This window comes from Hyperolius riggenbachi, chromosome 12, assembly GCF_040937935.1.
Source record: "Hyperolius riggenbachi isolate aHypRig1 chromosome 12, aHypRig1.pri, whole genome shotgun sequence".
In the NCBI taxonomy this organism is placed as follows: Eukaryota; Metazoa; Chordata; class Amphibia; order Anura; family Hyperoliidae; genus Hyperolius; species Hyperolius riggenbachi.
This window is the reverse complement of record NC_090657.1, coordinates 37990212-38009514: the sequence shown is the minus strand read 5'-3', so window position 1 is coordinate 38009514 and position 19303 is coordinate 37990212. Positions and strand designations below refer to the sequence as shown.

The following is a 19303-nucleotide window of genomic DNA, read 5'->3' as shown; positions in this document are numbered from 1 at the left end:
AGTGCAGCTCCCCTATGTCAGGTGCAAGCAGGTCTAATGAATGACAGGCAAGCAGGTGTGCAGCCCCCCTATGTCAGGTGCACGCAGGTCTAATGAATGACAGGCAGTCAGGTGTGCAGCCCCCCTATGTCAGGTGCACGCAGGTCTAATGAATAACAGGCAGGAGTGCAGCTCCTCTATGTCAGGTGCACGCAGGTCTAATGAATGACAGGCAGTCAGGTGTGCAGCACCCCTATGTCAGGTGCACGCAGGTCTAATAAATGACAGGCAGTCAGGAGTGCAGCCCCCCTATGTTAGGTGCACACAGAGCTAATGAATGACAGGCAGTCACGAGTGCAGCCCCCCCTATGTCAGGTGCACGCAGATGTAATGCATAACAGGCAGGAGTGCAGCTCCCCTATGTCAGGTGCATAGGGGAGCTGAATGAATGACAGGCAGTCAGGTGTGCAGCACCCCTATGTTAGGTGTAATGACAGGCAAGTGTGCAGCCCCCTCCCTATGTCAGGTGTAATGAATGACAGGTAAGTGACCACCCCTGTGTCAGGGGGTGGAGGAAGAGGAGGGACCCCTCAGCAGCTGCACCATCTCCCACATGCACTGCCAGTACCTCTTGGCCTCCGCTCTCTCCGCATACAGCATGAGCTGGCTGAAGCAAAACCAGAACGGGCACCGGGTGAGAAGCAACACCCCAAACCGGGTCACCAGCTGCAGAAGCTTCTTACGTCCGCTAAGCGCCATTCTCTATTCACCCGGTGTGGAGCTCACTTCCGCAGAGAGACGCTACACACTTCCGCCATCCACGCCACGCATTCAGCGTGTGCCAGCCAATCATAGCGCAGCTTCTCTCCTAAGCCACAGGAGCTTCCGGGTGTGTCAGCCAATCAGATTAAACCACTTCCGCCAGCTTTAAAAGGGCAGGAAAGTGCAGCTGATACAAAGTTACAAACTTAGAAGTGGTGCTGCTGAGTTAGGGAACTCACTAGGCTTCCACTGGGTTAAACAAAACATGCAGCTAAAATAATACAGTGCAAATGCAGCCAAGCAGCTATTTGTTAATTTTGGATAGGACAGAAAAGAAAGAGTACAGTAGTAGTATTTCTTACTCTAACCTAGAGTCGGAATTATCCGGAAAGAACCTGAGGTCAATCAAAAACAAAAAAACAGGTACTAACCTAAAGTGAGGGAAGACCCTGGATCTTAACCCCTTCAGGACTGACTACTCTGGCCCCCTTAAAAGGAAGGTCCTAGCTAGCAATTTATTTATTTTTTTAAACCTACCCGAAGTTTCCTCCAGCCCCTGGCAACCGCTTTGTACTCTCGCTGCAGCTCCACATGCAGCCGGGGTCTCCTCTCCATGCGATTTCGCGAGAACCGCTGTTGGTTGCGCTCGCGTGGTCTGGAGTGTACTGCGCAGATGCAGAACAATGCAGACCACGAGTGGATCTCGTACAGGCGCAGTAGATGTCCATCGGTATCTGCACCCGAAGGGACCCCGGGCCACAGGCTGGGAGGAGAGCTGCGTTGAGGGCTCAGGACAGCTGCCAAGGGCTGGAAGAAGCCCTGGGAAAGTAGTTTTTTTGTTTGTTTTTTTAATTCTCAGTTTGCATTTGTCCTTCACAGACCAGAGCAGTCTTTTGCACCCACCCCCTGCCCTTCACTGTATAACCCCGGTGATCTAGTGGTCCCCCATTTCCTAAAATCTACCTGGTGGTCTAGTGGCCCCATCTTTCCTTCCCTGTTGTTTTTTTTTTTAGGCAGGGAACACACTTGCAGGACCGTTTTCCCTGCAATTCCCGGGTCTCCATCGGCTTTTGTGTTCACACTTTTGCCACGATCATTCTGAGACTTTTCCGCATTTCCAGCAGTATATAATGTATGCGAACGCGCGTGTTGTGCAGGAAAAAGCAGAAAGCTGGGCAATTTAAAAAACATGCGGAAAATCACAAATGGTCAAGACGTCTGCGGCAAAAGGTGCACAATGGCATCTAGTGTGTTCCGTGCCGTAACCACTTAAAGAGGAACTATGGCGAAAATCTTAAAAATTAAAACACACACATACAAATAAGAAGTACATTTCTCCCAGAGTAAAATGAGCCATACATTACTTTTCTCCTATGTTGCTGTCACTTACAGTAGGTAGTAGAAATCTGATATTACCGACAGGTTTTGGGCTAGTCCATCTCCTCATAGGGGATTCTCAGCATGGCCTGTATTCTTTATAAAGACATTCCCTGAAAACGATTTATACAAAGATGCTGGGCAGCCTCCCTGCTCACCATACACTATTTTGGCAGTTGGACGGAGCAACTGCCATTGACGAAGTGCTTTTAAAAATAAAGAAAACCCCGAGAACCCCCCTATGAGAAGATGGGCTAGTCCAAAATCTGTCGGTAATGCCAGATTTCTACTACTTACTGTAAGTGACAATAACATAGGAGAAAATGTATTTATGGCTCATTTTATTCTGGGAGAAATGTACTTCTTATTTGTGTGTGTTTTAAATTTTAAGATTTTCGCAACAGTACCTCTTATAGAATCACAGGCTTACACCCCCCTAGTGACCAGGCTATTGCACTCAGCACACTGCAGTTAAGTCAGTCTGCCCCCCCCCCCTTTTCTGCCCACCAACAGAGATTTCTGTTGGTGGGCTCTGATCGCTGCTGCAGTGATTTTTTAAAATTCATTTTAAATGATTTTTTTTTTTTATTATATTTCCTTTTTTTTATCTAACTCCCCAAGATCCAAGCAGTGATCACCTCCCATAGGCATCAGCCTCTGAGAGGGGATCACATTGTGGGCCACTGGAGGGGACAGCTTTGTCACTAAGCCATCCCCTTACACCGCTGCGCATAGAGCGGCTTTGGGTGGTCCTGGGGGAGCCACTCTGCGGCCACTGATCGGTGTTAGGCGGTCGCAAAGTGGTTAAATAATGTATGCCTCTGTTACTCTTTAAAGCAGGGATGTCAAACCGGTCCTTCGAGGGCCAAGGTCCTCACACATTTTTGACACAGCTCAAATTAATTGATGGGTCGGAATCAGGAAAGGCGTGGTCCATCAGGTAGAACACATTCCTCTCTTTCTCAGTCAATCCTAAACACTGGCATGGATCTGGCCCTCCAGGCCTGGAGTTCCACACCTGTGCTTTAAAGCAAACCAGAGATCATAAAATACAAAGAATCGATACTTACCCGGGACTTCCTCCAGTCCCATAAACATGTCTGAGTCCCTCTGCCATTCAGCCGCAATCAGCCCCGGTAGCTGCTTCAGTCAGGTCCATGTTTGCACAGAAGACCGAGACTGGACCCAACTGAAGCAGTTACCGGGGCTGATCACGGCTGAACGGCAGAGGGACTCAGACATGTTTATGGGGCTGGAGAAAGTCCCGGGTAAGTATTGATTTTCTGTATTTTATGATTTCTGGTACACTTTGAAGCACACTTGAACTGGATTGAAATCAGGGGTTTAGCAATAGCCATAGCAGCTGCCAGGGGTGTTTCTAGGGTCCTTGGAGATCAGTGGCACCTGTGGGCACCAGGCGGGGAGGTACATGCGCGTGCCGCGGCAAAAAAATGGGCGTGGCCATGCTGTGAGTGGGCGTGGCCATGGGTGGGGCCAAATGTACATGAACTTAGCAGCGGTGTAAGCTACGGATAACGGGCCTGCCCATCGAAATATTGGACGGAGCCCCCTGTCCTTTATTTCGATCATTTACAATCAGTATAGGCATAGATCAAAGATGTATACGCACATACAATTTTGATTGGTCAATCACTGACCCCCAATTTCCCACCCCCGTGCAGTAAGTGGGCCAACAGACAATGAATTTTATGAACAGAGCTAAAATTGGCTAATCAAAATTGTATGTGTGTACCAGGCTTTACAGCTAATACTGTACATACTGAAAGTAGCAGGGATCAGCATACAATACAGCTGGTTTACAATCAATAAAGGCACAGAGTAACACCTTACACTGTACACACTGGAGGTAAATCAGCACACAGTGCAAGCACTAGAGAACAGCGTATACTGTACATACTGTAGGCAGCAGAATTCAGCACACTGCAGCTAGCGTGCCAAAAATATGACGATCACGTTGTGCGGCGTGCTTATCGCGCCGCACCAAAAAATGGGTGGGCCATGGACCAGAATATAGGTGTGGTAACGGGTGGAGACAAATTTACATGAACCTAGCAATGGTGGGACATCAGATTAGGACAGTGGTGGCGAACCTTTTGGAGGCCGAGTGCCCAAACTGCAACCCAAAAGTCACTTACCGGTATCTATCGCAAAGTGGCAACAGCAATTTAAACTAAATACTGTACAAACGTTTTAACTCATACATGAACATTATGGAAAATCCAAGTTGAAAATAAACTGTGAAGATAAACAATTTCATCCATCCTACTCCTGAAAAATGTATTCAATTTTTTAGAACCTCCCAGTTTTATTTTCTGTTTTAAAACGCTAAAAAAGTAGGTTTAATGCTATTGTCTCATATGATAAGGATTCAGCTTTTCCCATAGTCTCGCAGTTAGCAATCATGTGACCCCCAACAAGACATATTCAGCAATCATGAGGCCCCCAACAAATCAGGAGGCCCCCAACAAGACAAATTCAGCAATCATGATGCCTCCAACAAATCATGAGGCCCCCAACAAGACAAATTCAGCAATCATGAGGCCCCCAACAAGACAAATTCAGCAATCATGAGGCCCCCAACAAATCATGAGGCCCCCAACAAGACAAATTCAGCAATCATGAGGCCCCCAACAAATCATAAGGCTCCCAACAAGACACATTCAGCAGTCATGAGGCACATAAATAGACAGCATTTCACATAAATAGGCAGAATGCCCCCTTAATATGGTAGCCCCCCCAAGTTAGGTAGTGAGTGACAGGGACCCCCAGGTTAGCTAGTGAGTGACAGGCGCCTCCAGTTAGGTAGTGAGTGACAGGGACCCCGATAGTGAGTGACAGGGAGCACCTTTAGGTAGTGAGTGAGTGCCAGGGAGCCCCTTTAGGCAGTGAGTGAGTGACAGGAAGCCCCTTTAGGCAGTGAGTGAGTGCCAGGGAGCCCCTTTAGGCAGTGAGTGAGTGACAGGAAGCCCCTTTAGGCAGTGAGTGAGTGACAGGGAGCCCCTTTAGGGAGTGAGTGAGTGACAGGGAGGCCCTTTAGGGAGTGAGTGAGTGACAGGGAGGCCCTTTAGGGAGTGAGTGAGTGACAGGGAGGCCCTTTAGGGAGTGAGTGAGTGCCAGGGAGCCCCTTTAGGAAGTGAGTGAGTGCCAGGGAGCCCCTTTAGTGAGTGAGTGCGTGCCAGGGAGCCCCTTTAGGGAGTGAGTGCGTGCCAGGGAGCCCCTTTAGGGAGTGAGTGCGTGCCAGGGAGCTTCTTTAGGGAGTGAGTGACAGGGAGCCCCTTTAGGGAGTGAGTGAGTGACAGGGAGCCCCTTTAGGGAGTGAGTGACAGGGAGCCCCTTTAGGGAGTGAGTGAGTGACAGGGAGCCCCTTTAGGGAGTGAGTGCGTGCCAGGGAGCCCCTTTAGGGAGTGGGTGCGTGCCAGGGAGCCCCTTTAGGGAGTGAGTGAGTGACAGGGAGCCCCTTTAGGGAGTGAGTGCGTGCCAGGGAGCCCCTTTAGGGAGAGGGTGCGTGCCAGGGAGCCCCTTTAGGGAGTGGGTGCGTGCCAGGGAGCCCCTTTAGGGAGTGAGTGACAGGGAGCCCCTTTAGGGAGTGAGTGCGTGCCAGGGAGCCCCTTTAGGGAGTGGGTGCGTGCCAGGGAGCCCCTTTAGGGAGTGAGTGAGTGACAGGGAGCCCCTTTAGGGAGTGAGTGAGTGAGTGAGTGACAGGGAGCCCCTTTAGGGAGTGAGTGAGTGCCAGGGAGCCCCTTTAGGGAGTGAGTGCGTGCCAGGGAGCCCCTTTAGGGAGTGAGTGAGTGCCAGGGAGCCCCTTTAGGGAGTGAGTGAGTGACCGGGGAGCCCCTTTAGGGAGTGAGTGAGTGACAGGGAGCCCCTTTAGGGAGTGAGTGAGTGACAGGGAGCCCCTTTAGGCAGTGAGTGAGTGACAGGGAGCCCCTTTAGGGAGTGAGTGAGTGACAGGGAGCCCCTTTAGGCAGTGAGTGAGTGACAGGGAGCCCCTTTAGGGAGTGAGTGTGTGCCAGGGAGCCCCTTTAGTGAGTGAGTGAGTGAGTGACAGGGAGGCCCCCCCCTCTAGCCGCCGCCGCTCCCCCCCTACCTCTCAGCAGACCTCAGGATCAGCGGCGACCCGACCAGATGTACGAGCGGGCGCTGGACGCACCCGCTCGATATGCGGAAGTGATGTCACTTCCGCATATCAGTGCGGGCGCTGGGTCCTAGCGCCCGCACGATTGGTCGCCGGCTCGCCGCCTGATCCTGAGGTCTGAGACTGTCAGTGACGCGGCGGCTGGAGGGAGCCGCTGAGTCTTGACAGAGGGGGCGGCCGGGCGGAGATCCGTGGCACCCCAGGAAAGATTGGGGGCACGTGCCCCCCTAAAACAGGGCTAGCGACGCCCCTGGCAGCTGCTATGGGGCCCTGGAGCAGAGGGGTTCCCAGGTGGTACTTGATGTATTCACCATTAACTTTCTTGTGTTTCTCCACCCTCTGACTTTGTCTCAGTGACCATGAACTATGTACAGTGTTGCTTGCATGAGAATGTAAATTGCCCAATTAAGTTTTATCCATAGAGTAGGGGCAGGTGGCATTGCTTAAAGGGAACCAGAGAGGAACGGGCTGAAAAAATAGAACAAGATTTTATACATACCTGGGGCTTCTTCCAGCCCCATAAGCCTGGATCGCTCCCAAGCCGCCATCCTCCGCTTCCTGGATTGGCGGTACCGGGTCCCGTCACTTCCGGCAGACGCGGACAATTGTCCGCATCACAGGGGCTCCCTCCATACTCGTACGCATGAGGCTGCGCAGTAGGCAGCCTCATGCGTATGTGTATGGAGGGAGCCCCGTGTGATGCGGCCATTTGGCCTCGTCTGCCGGCCGACTCGCGGCAATGACGGGACCCGGTACCGGCGGATCCAGGCAGCAGAGGACGGCGGCGTGGGAGCGATCCATGCGTATGGGGCTGGAGGAAGCCCCAGGTATGTATAAAAGCTTCCTCCCAACCTCTCTGGTTCCCTTTAAGAGTGCCTCCATCTGAGGGCCCTATGAAAGTTTTGCTATGGGGCCCCATGATCTCTTAGCTACACCACTGATTGAAATCTATGGATTTTAACTTAGCTGGAGCTTATTCCAGCTCCCTGTAGTCCAGCAGGTGCTTCGCATCCTCTGGGTCCATTCCATTCTCATGCTGCATGCAATTTCACATGTCTTTTTCGCTATGAGAAAAAACGCATGCATTTAAAATAAATGTTCCCAGCCTTAAAGGGGCACTTAAGCCAGGAATAAAAAAACAGTTTTACTTTCCTGGGGCTTCTACCAGCCCCTTGCAGCCGTCCCGTGCCCTCGCAGTCACTCAAAGATCCTCAGGTCCCCCACTGCCAGCTAATTTAGCTTACGCTGACAGGCCCGACAGGCCACGCGTATTTTTCTTTGTGTTCCCATTCGCAATCCGTTTGTACAGGACGCTATTGAGGACAGGAATATGAAGAAGGATACATGTGGCCAGGCCTGCACAGGCGCAGAAAGACTGACAAATCCCTGTCAGGGCCCATCAGCGAAAACAAAACTAGTTGGCGGCAGGGGACCGAAGGCTCAGTGAGTGACTGTGAGGGCGCGGGACAGCAGCAGGGGGCTGGTAGAAGTCACAGGCAAGTAAAACTGATTTTTTTTTTATTTCTGGCTTAAGTTTGCCTTTAAAGGGAACCTGAAGCGAGTAAAATTATTTAAAATAAACACATGACGTAGCTGCAAAGGAATATTACATACTAACCTCACCATCAGTTCCTCTCAGCTCACCATTTTCTTCTTACAGTGATCCCTCCCTTCCAGTTTTGACAATATTTTGTCAGAACTGAAATATACCAGTTGCTGTCAGTTATATGTCAGCAGCTGTCAGTTACAACTGAATGTGCAAGGTAATGTCCTTGTTTCCCTATGGCTCAAGTGGGCTGACCAGGAAGCTGTTAGGGGGTAATGGCCATTTTTAAAATGGAGGACGGAGAATTCCATTGACCACAGTGTACAAATGTACGGTGACTATATGTCCCGCATTACCCGGGACAGATCCCGCCTTCGGGGGGCGCTGTCCCGGGCTGCATGAGGTCCCGGGAAACGTCCCGCTTTTAGCAGTGGGACGTCCTGGCCTCGGGACTCTGGCCACCGTACTGCCCCGCTCCAGCAGCCTGCATTGTCCTCCGGCAGGCACAGGCAGTGCAGGGCTACTGGAAGATGGCGTCCGGAGGCGGAGCCCTGTACTGGAGACTGTGTCTCCAGTACAGGGCTTCGGGCGCCATCTTCCCGTAGCCCTGCTCTGCCTGTCAGCGCGGGAAATTGGAGGAGGATCGTCCAGGGGAGCTGCGCGCCAGAGGCCGGCCGGGAGCGAGAGGAGACTTCTGTCAGGTGAGTAAATACTTTTTTTTCCAGGTGAAATGTGCCCCCATTGACATGTTGCCCGCAATGCGTTTATTTTGTGCTGACATGTTGCCCGCAATGCGTTTATTTTGTGCTGACATGTTGCTCGCAATGCATTTATTTTGTGCTGACATGTTGCCCACAATGCGTTTATTTTGTGCTGACATGTTGCCTGCAATGCATTTATTTTATGCTGACATATTGCCCGCAATGCGTTTATTTTGTGCTGACATGTTGCCCGCAATGCGTTTATTTTGTGCTGAAATGTTGTCCGCAATGCGTTTATTTTGTGCTGAAATGTTGCCCACAATGCGTTTATTTTGTGCTGAAATGTTGCCCCCAATACGTTTATTTTGTGCTGACATGTTGACCGCAATGCGTTTATTTTGTACTGACATGTTGCCCACATTGCGTTTATTTGTGATGAAATGTTGCCCACATTGCGTTTATTTTGTACTGGCATGTTGCCTACATTGCGTTTATTTTGTGCTGACATGTTGCCCACAATGCGTTTGTTTTGTGCTGACATGTTGCCCACAATGCGTTTATTTTGTGCTGAAATATTGCCCACAATGCGTTTATTTTGTGCTGAAATATTGACCACAATGCGTTATTTTGTGCTGACATGTTGCCCACATTGCGTTTATTTTGTACTGACATGTTGCCCACATTGCGTTAATGTTGCCCGCAATGCGTTTATTTTGTGCTGACATGTTGCCCGCAATGCGTTTATTTTGTGCTGACATGTTGCCCGCAATGCGTTTATTTTGTGCTGGAATGTTGTCCGCAATGCGTTTATTTTGTGCTGAAATGTTGCCCACAATGCGTTTATTTTGTGCTGAAATTTTTCCCGCAATGCGTTTATTTTGTGCTGAAATGTGTTTATATGTTACTTAGTGTATATAATTGTGTGTAATGCATTTTTGTTATTAAAACGTTTAAAAATCGGTTTACGGTTATGACCAGTTCCTGAACATACACAATTGTACTTACTCCTCCGAAAACGTTACCTTGTGTTCTATAGTATCTTGTATTTATAACCCGTATGCTTGACTCGGGCACAGATAGACAAATCTGGCACCGATCCATGCATACAGGTAAGGGTTAACTTACAGTGTTCGCAGTGTGCTACTATATTTACAGTCATGTGCTGACTCACACGTGGTGGCAAGCATTTGAATCGTACATGTGTGCTGAATCCTTTGGAGTCAGGACGCTCCTCTCGGCTAGTCGGTTCATAGATTGCGAATCCACATATGGGCATCTATGCGCAAAGCGACAGCGAGACCGAGTTTCTGACTCTGGACGATTGACCCAATCAAGGACCGGCCCTTGCGGTCTATGACATTGGTTGGCAGCTTATTGGGATTTGTGTATGTTCAGAACATCAACGGCAACGTTAATTGATGAACCTGCCAGAACAGATAAAAATCTGTGGTCGATAACCGGTGCATCACCATTTATATAGATTAAACGTATAGCACAGAGTGTACCCCCCCCCCCCCCCCCCAAAAAAAAATATCTCTTTTTTCTATCCTATCTTTTATTTTGCAACAATGGCTGATGCAGCAGGATACAAGCGAATGCAATTGCCTGACCTGCCAAACTTGTGTGAAGAAAGAAGCATTGAGACTTATAATAAAACGAAAACGCAATTAATCGAGGACTTATTGCAACTGGGTACCCTACCGGATCAGATGCTGGAAGAGCACCCTGATGGTCCAGACGGTACTGCTGGGACAACGGAAAGTGAGCTGTTGAATCGAGTTGACACACTTTCAGCCCCAGGGGAAAACAGAACCGAGTCTGAGCGGATCACGCTAAATGATGAGGAGCATGATAACCGGCAGAAGCCCGTCCATGCAAACCTTTCATGTGTTCCTGATGCTGGAATGCAGCATGCTTTACAAAGACTGTCGGATACGAATCCTGAGATGTACCTGCAGATTGTAAGAGAAAATGCTGACCGTGCAGAACACCAGGCAGAAAGAGAAGCTTCAGAGCGCCAGCTGCAGACGGAAAGAGGACCTTCAGAGCACGGGTGGTTGGCTGAGCAAGAGGCGGCAGAGAGAGAATCCGCACGCCGACATGACCTTGAAATGGCCAAGCTGTGGGTGCAAGGCCAAAATCCCTCGCCAAGTGCTCCGGAGTCCCGGCCCACAGCAGGCCCGTTTGGGACTCCCAAGTTTAAGTGCCCTGAAATGGAGAAGGGAACCGACCCAGACACTTACTTGCAATCCTTTGAAAAAACTTGTCGTCAGCATCATCTGCCCCAGGAGCAGTGGGCGAGATTTCTGACCCCCAACTTGCAGGACAAAGCGCTTGAGGCGTTTGTGGACTTACCTGCTGAAAAGGACAATGACTATAATGCGATAAATGCTGCAATTATCGCCAAGTACCAGCTGACCCCAGAGGTATATTGCAAAAAGTTTAGGGCCCTGCAGAAAGGCCCCACAGACACTTATGCAGACCTTGCGGGTCGTCTGCTCACTGTGTTCAGGCAGTGGTCATGATGCCTCAACAAAGACTCTCACCAAGGTCTGGTGGACCTAATCGTACAGGACCAGTTACTGCACTGTTGTCCACCAGAGGTCCGGCAGTTTGTCTTGGAGCGCAAGCCTGGATCCACCAAAGCTGCCGAAGACCTCGCAGACACTTTTGTGGCCACCCGTGTACCAGACAGCTGCAAACCTCCATCCCAGAGTTGGAAAGGGGGGAGACCTATGCAACCTAGCTCCGGGGGGCCGTCCAAAGTATATGCCCACAGGGAGATGTTGCTTGCTTGGCAGTTGGAAAAAGCTGTTATTTCCCACAATGCAATGAGGTTCACAGACAGCAAGCTGTCAGGTCTGGAAGCAGGGACACACAAACACACACACACACACACACACACAGGGACATGGGACACAGAGACACTTGCAAATTATTATTAATCATGAATCAGTCCATGATCCAAATCGTGTAGTAATATTCTCTCAACCAGTGTGACAGACATTTTCTTTCTATAACCCTAGGAGAGGAGAAAATTGTAGAAACAAATGTAAGTCAAAATCCTTGTTTAGGCCACCTGGATATAAACTACCTAACTTGTGAATCCACATGACTTCACAGCGTTTTAGCATTAAGATCCTGTCACCCCTACGTCTGGGTTTTGGTATATGATCAATGATCATATATTTTAGGTCCACATCTCTACGTCCCGCTTCCTTCCAGTGCTTTGCAACTGGCAGGTCAGAACTCACTGCCCTGACAGAGCTCCTATGTTGTGAGATACGGTCCCGTATCTTTTGGGTAGTTTCTCCCACATAAAAAAGCCCGCAAGGGCAAGTCAATAAGTTAACAATATAGGAGCTCTGGCAGGTGAGAAAGTATTTGATCTTATATCCATCACCAAACGTGGACCCCTTAATCACATTAGGACATTCACTGCATGTGAGGCATGGGTATGACCCCAACCTGTTTTTGTATTGGTGGGGTATCAGCCCTCACCAATCTACTACCTAAAGTTTCATTCCTTCTGTAAGCAGGAATTGACGGTATTCGGAATTCCGGAATCTCAGGGTAAGCACTGTCCAAAATGTGCCAATGTCTCTTGATACAAGACATCACTCTCCCCGAGAGTCCATGAAATTGGCACACAAAGGGCAGGTGAGGACCCTCAGGCTCACTTTTCTTTCTACTACCCTGATCTTCGGACAGTAACGTTTTGACTTCTTCCTGAAGTAGTGTCTCTGGATATCCATGTTCCGAGAGCTTAGCAACCATCTTCTGCCTTCTCATCTCAATCCTATTTGGATCTGAAACAATTCTCTCTACCCGGAGTAACTGACTCTTCACTATGGAGCAGAAGACAGCAGGTGGGTGGAAGCTCTCGAAACGTAGAAGTTGATTGCGATCAGTTGTTTTTTTGTAAAAATCAGATGTAAGGGAACCAGCCTGTTTTCTGATAGTAGTATCCAAGAAATGTATCTCCTCACGATCATGGGTAATCTCAAATTTAATATTTGGATGAAATTGATTGAGTTCATCATGAAATGTCATCAGGGATCCAATGTCGCCCCGCCACACGACAAACACGTCGTCAATGAAGCGCCACCAGACACCACAGTGTTTGGAGAACACCTCACTGACGTATACGTGTGTGCTCTCAAAGTGGTGCATAAGAGCACCCGCAAAGGACGGAGTGACATTGGATCCCATGGCTGTACCCCGTTGTTGGAGATAAAAAACATCTTTAAACAAAAAGTAATTATTATCCAAAACGAAGTGGAATAGAGTTTCAAAAAAGCTCACATGTGCCACACTGTACTCCCCACTGTTTTGGATCAAATCAATACACGCTTTGATACCCTCACTTTGTGGTATGGACGTATATAGTGACGAAACGTCCCAACTTACTAACCATGTCTCTTCTGCAGGATCAAATTTCAAAGCAGAGATCTTTTTAAGAAAATCAGAAGTATCTCTGATGTATGAAGGTATATTCTTTACCAGGAGTGATAAAACCTTGTCCAATAGTGTGGCTCAGGGAGTAAACACTGACCCAATGCCAGCCACTATTGGGCGACCAGGTGGTCTAGTGGCATGTTTATGCACCTTTGGCAGAGTATATATAACCGGTGTAATCGGGTGAGGTACAAACAAATAGTCAGACAAATCCCTGGTAATCACCTTTGAGTGTACTGCTTGATCGAGAATGCTGCGTAATGCAGTCTTTCATTGAGGGGCGGGGTTGCCTGGTATTTTTCTATATACACATGTATCAGCTAATTGCGACATAATTTCATTTTCATAGTCTTTAGTGTTCATAACTACCAGGGCCCCGCCTTTATCAGCAGGTTTCAAGGTAATATCTGTAACGATTTGTGTCAGCAAGAACAGAATTCTGATTATTAGGTGATCTGCAGTATCACCTATAATGCAGATATATACCTGATTATAAGGTGATCTGCAGAATCACCTATAATACTGGTATATCAGAAGCTGATGTGACAACAAATACAGATGGTGTTTGGTGCCACAGTAATACTGATCAGAGCTATATCTCACCAGCGGAGCTGGTGGGTACTATCAGTATAGTGCCTCTCACCAGAGTCAAGGGCCCTCTGGTGAGAGTGGAGTAGTCAGACAGATCGGGTTTGGCAACAGACAGACAGATGCAGTACAAAATCGGAAGGCAGAGTCAGGAAGATATAACAGGCAGAGTTGGCAGCAAGATCAGGTGAGCAAAGGTACAGAATCAATGAGCAAGAGAGTGGTCAGAACGAACCAGAGTCATACACAAATAATATACAGTAAGGTAATTCTTTAAAGAGAGTCTGAAGCGAAAATAAATCTCGCTTCAGACCTCAGAGTTAGCAGGGGCATGTGTGCCCCTGCTAAACCACCGCTATCCCGCAGCTTAACGGGGGTCCCTGATCCCCCAAATCACCTCCGTAATGCGGGGGAGCGTTTCCTGGTTGGGGCAGGGCTAACCGCCGAGCCCTGCCCCACGCGCATCTGTCAGCGCGTATCTCCGCCTCTCCCCCGCCCCTCTCAGTCTTCCTTCACTGAAAGGGGCGGGGGAGAGGCGGCGATGCGTCGCTGACAGATGCGACTGGAGGCAGGGCTGCAGCCGTTAGCCCTGCCCCCAGGAGCGACCAAGTCTGCGACCAAGTGTCGCAGTGGGGGGTTTGGGGGTCAAGGGACCCCCGTTTAGCGGCGCTATTGCGGTGGTTTAGCAGGGGCACACGTGCCCCTGCTAACTATGAGCTCTGAAGCGAGATTTATTCTCACTTCAGAGTCTCTTTAAGGCTATCAAACAATTCCTATCTTGTGTGAAATCCCCGGTTTCCTCCCGGATCAAAGCACACCGGAACTATCTAAGGGTCTGAGCGCTAACATGAAGTATTCGCAACAGCAGACAAGTTGCGAGTGACACGGCTAGGCTTATGAAGCAGAGGAGACCCTCCAGGCAGGCCCCTTGCAATTGACAAATGAGGAGCGGCGAGCGGCTCCTCTGACGTCAGCCGACCGAGTCTATAGACATCTTGTTTAAGGGTGAAAGTGTCCATAGTGGACTTAGGAGCAAAGCCAAGTCCCTTTTCAAGGACACATACCTCATCTTGTGACAGTTGGGCATCCGAGAGATTCATTATGGCAGTCATCGTCTTTGGCTGCGTGTCACCCGACGTTCCGGTGGATTGTGTGGTGTTGGAGGTACTAAAGCGACCTATCCTGTGTTTCCGCCCGGCTCTGTGGTTGTAGTGCCTCTGCCACATCTTGGTCGGTATCTGGATCGGCGTTGGCCCTGGCCTAAAAAACGGCCTGTTGATGGAGAGGAAGAGCCGGAGGTTGGGATTGAGGAGGAGGATGGTGCACGTTCAGTGCGCGAGGCACGCCAGGATCGCCCACCAGTTGCGCTCCAGTGATAGACCTGGTTGCAGCGATAGTCTTCCTGGTCACGTTCGGATTTCGTGCGCTTACGTTCCTGGATAACGTAGCGCAGGTCCTTGAGCATATTCTCTATGCACTCTTTGGTGCTGGCTAACTCCTCTGGCGTCAGTTTGTTGCGTAACTCCGCCTCTACTTCCGCAGCCCGCGTCTGCAACACCGGTATCTCCTTTTGGATGTGCAGATAGTTAAGGTAATAATATCAAATGAGCACTTATTCAGGATTTGTTTAAACAGACCTTTGAACTCGTCTGAGTCCGCAAAGAGGGTTGGTGTGAGTCTCACCCTTAAGCCACGTGGAATATGGCGTACCCGGTGATACTCTGCTAAGGTGATGCAGTGCAATTTCAAAGCTAGTTGTCATTTCAAAAGCTTTTCCCAAGCTCTGGTATTCACAGTAGGGGTCTTCTGGGTAAGGAAATCCCGAGAACCCAATACTTCAGTATGTATTTTAGTTGTCTCCTCTTCAGTATAGGAAAATATTCCACTGGTAGGAGTAATTGATGGAGGCTCCATGTAATCAGGCGTTTAGCACGCTGACCCAGGGCAATCAAACAGAGTCCAGTCCAGTCCAGAGTCCAGTCCCGATCACACCATCTCTGCATTGAAAATTGATCCTGCAGAAGAGACATGGTTAGTAAGTTGGGAAGTTTCGTCACTATATAGGTCCATACCACAAAGTAAGGGTATCAAAGCGTGTATTGATTTGATCCAAAACAGTGGGTAGTACAGTGTGGCGCACGTGAGCTTTTTTGAAACTCTATTCCACTTAGTTTTGTATAATAATTACTTTTTGTTTAAAGATGTTTTTTATCTCCAACAACGGGGTACAGCCATGGGATCCAATGTCGCTCCGTCCTTTGCGGGTGCTTTTATGCACCACTTTGAGAGCACACACGTATACGTCAGTGAGGTGTTCTCCAAACACTGTGGTGTCTGGTGGCGCTTCATTGACGACGTGTTTGTCGTGTGGCGGGGCGACATTGGATCCCTGATGACATTTCATGATGAACTCAATCGATTTCATCCAAATATTAAATTTGAGATTACCCATGATCGTGAGGAGATACATTTCTTGGATACTACTATCAGAAAACAGGCTGGTTCCCTTACCTTACCTGCCCTTTGTGTGCCAATTTCATGGACTCTCGGGGAGAGTGATGTCTTGTATCAAGAGACATTGGCACATTTTGGACAGTGCTTACCCTGAGATTCCGGAATTCCGAATACCGTCAATTCCTGCTTACAGAAGGAATGAAACTTTAGGTAGTAGATTGGTGAGGGCTGATACCCCACCAATACAAAAACATACTGAGACTTTCCTGGGTTCAAAAAGGTTGGGGTCATACCCATGCCTTACATGCAGTGAATGTCCTAATGTGTTTAAGGGGTCCATGTTTGGTGATGGATATAAGATCAAATACTTTCTCACCTGCCAGAGCTCCTATGTTGTTTACTTATTGACTTGCCCTTGCAGGCTTTTTTATGTGGGAGAGACTACACAGAAGGTACGGGACCGTATCTCACAACATAGGAGCTCTGTCAGGGCAGTGAGTTCTGACCTGCCAGTTGCAAAGCACTGGAAGGAAGCAGGACGTAGAGATGTGGACCTAAAATATATGATCATTGATCATATACCAAAACCCAGACGTAGGGGTGACAAGATCTTAATGCTAAAACGCTGTGAAGTCATGTGGATTCACAAGTTAGGTAGTTTATATCCAGGTGGCCTAAACAAGGATTTTGACTTACATCTGTTTCTATAATTTTCTCCTCTCTTAGGGTTATATAAAGAAAATGTCTGTCACACTGGTTGAGAGAATATTCCTACACGATTTGGATCATGGACTGATTTATGATTAAGGAGATAAGTGTATATGGTTGACACTTCCTGTATTTTTGTTTTCTTTTGCTGGGTGATGTTACTAAGGGGTGGATTCCTTTTTGCCATGATGTCATTTCCTGTTGGGGCGGGTATATACAGTATATGACCATGTACTCATTTGTTATTTTTCATTGATAAAGGTCGGGGACGACCGAAACTGTCTGCTGTTTGCAAGTTTATTTGCTCTAAATAAAGAAAAGAGCTGTGTGCTGCAACTCCACGTGCTTTTTTTGTATACTCTAAGGGGTTTGGGCACCCCAGTTGCGTGCATCTTCAACCTCCAGCCTGTGATAGCCATCTTAGTCCGAGGGCCCATTTAAAAACAGGCGCTAGGCTGTGGTGGCTCCCTTCCTCGCCAACTCCCCCCTCCCCTCTGCACTGGTTTCTCTATCGGCGCATACATCGCGCGGCTCGCACACCCGCCCACCCCCCTTCGGGACCCGTGCTCCTCTGCCGCACGTCATTCCTCCCAGCTCTCGGCAGTGTCTCTGCGTCCCTCTGTGCACACGCGCAGAGACAAAAAGCACTGACACACAGACATGGGGCGCAGGGACACTTGTCAATTATTAGGTAGTATATATTTATATATATATATATATATATTTATACATATATATATATATATATATATATATACTTATACATATATATATATATATATATACACATATACATATACATGGCCGACCTTTGACCTGAGCGACCGAAGCGTAATGTGCATTCAACTGGCCCTGGCCACATTTCTACCTACTGGCTGCTGCATTGGGCTCCATGTCCGTCTATGGCTGCTGCGAGTGGTAGCTCCGCCCCCTGGTGCCACTGGGGATGATAGGGGCAAAGACTCCAGGAACCTGCTGCTGCCTCTTCCTGAGTCTGTGTGAGCCGTGCGTGTCAGTAGACCCGCCCCTTGCTCACAGGCGATGTCTGCGTTGCACACTAATCAGAGAGAGTCCTGCTTGTCACTCCTGAGTCCTGACTCTTGGCCATATTCTGTCCCCAGCTACAAGCAGAAAAGTAAGATTCCCCAACTGCCTCCCGGCTGGGGAAGTGTGTGTGTGGCGGGGGGTGCCTATATACGCTAAACGGGATCTGCTTGAATACTATACACTATTTTATCTGCCTAGCTATATACACTAAAAGGGGGATCTATTTATATATACTAAAGGGGGGATCTGCCTATATACACTAAAGGGGGGGGATCTGCCTATATACACCAAAAGAGATCTGCCTATATACACGAAAGTGGGATTTGCCAATATATACTAAAAGAGGGATCAGCCTATATATACTAAAGGGGGGATCTGCCTATACAGTGGTGTGAAAAACTATTTGCCCCCTTCCTGATTTCTTATTCTTTTGCATGTTTGTCACACTTAAATGTTTCTGCTCATCAAAAACCGTTAACTATTAGTCAAAGATAACATAATTGAACACAAAATGCAGTTTTAAATGATAGTTTTTATTATTTAGTGAGAAAAAAAACTCCAAATCTACATGGCCCTGTGTGAAAAAGTGATTGTCCCCCCTTGTTAAAAAATAACTTAAAGAGACACTGAAGCGAAAAAAAAATATGATATAATGAATTGGTTGTGTACTATGAATAATTACTAGAAGATTAGCAGCAAAGAAAATATTCTCGTACTTTTATTTTCAGGTATATAGTGTTTTTTCTAACATTGCATTATCCTATAATATGTGCAGATTACACAACACTCAGCATTCAAAATGATTCTTTCAGAGCAGTCTGTGAAGTAATGAACTCTCCTCTAGCAGAAGAAAAGTAAACACTTCAATTACAGTTGAGATAATAAAAGTCAGATAACAGCCCTCTCCACAACCAAGTTAGTCGGAGAGCTTAATAGCTTTTTTGCATAGAGATAACAACTGGAGTTTCTCAACTCTTTCTGTACTGGAAACAATTAGACTGATGTATCTGATCTTAATGTTTTTTTTTCTTAGCTGTACTACACATACAAATCATAATATCATCATTTTTTTTTCGCTTCAGTGTCTCTTTAACTGTGGTTTATCACACCTAAGTTCAATTTCTGTAGTCACCCCCAGGCCTGATTACTGCCACACCTGATTCAATCAAGAAATCACTTAAATAGGAGCTATCTGACACAGAGAAGTAGACCAAAAGCACCTCAAAAGCTAGACATCATGCCAAGATCGAAAGAAATTCAGGAACAAATGAGAACAAAGTACTGTAATTAAGATCTATCAGTCTGGTAAAGGTTGTAAAGCCATTTCTAAAGCTTTGGGACTCCAGCGAACCACAGTGAGAGCCATTATCCACAAATGGCAAAAACATGGAACAGTGATGAACCTTCCCAGGAGTGGCTGGCCGACCAAAATTACCCCAAGAGCGCAGAGAAAACTCATCCGAGAGGCCACAAAAGACCCCAGGACAACATCTAAAGAACTGCAGGCCTCACTTGCCTCAATTAAGG

General features: G+C 48.0%; 1 protein-coding gene across 1 annotated transcript in view; it reads right to left on the bottom strand.

Annotated features, from left to right (window-relative positions):
• The window catches only part of TMEM101 (transmembrane protein 101), a 48437-nt gene extending 47648 nt beyond the window's left edge, over nucleotides 1–789 (bottom strand). The window contains exon 1 of the mRNA XM_068264173.1: nucleotides 608–789. Coding sequence (XP_068120274.1) covers nucleotides 608–738 — 131 coding nt within the window. The 5' untranslated portion in view covers nucleotides 739–789. The remainder of the gene's footprint in view (nucleotides 1–607) is intronic.
• Nucleotides 790–19303: the final 18514 nt, after the last annotated feature.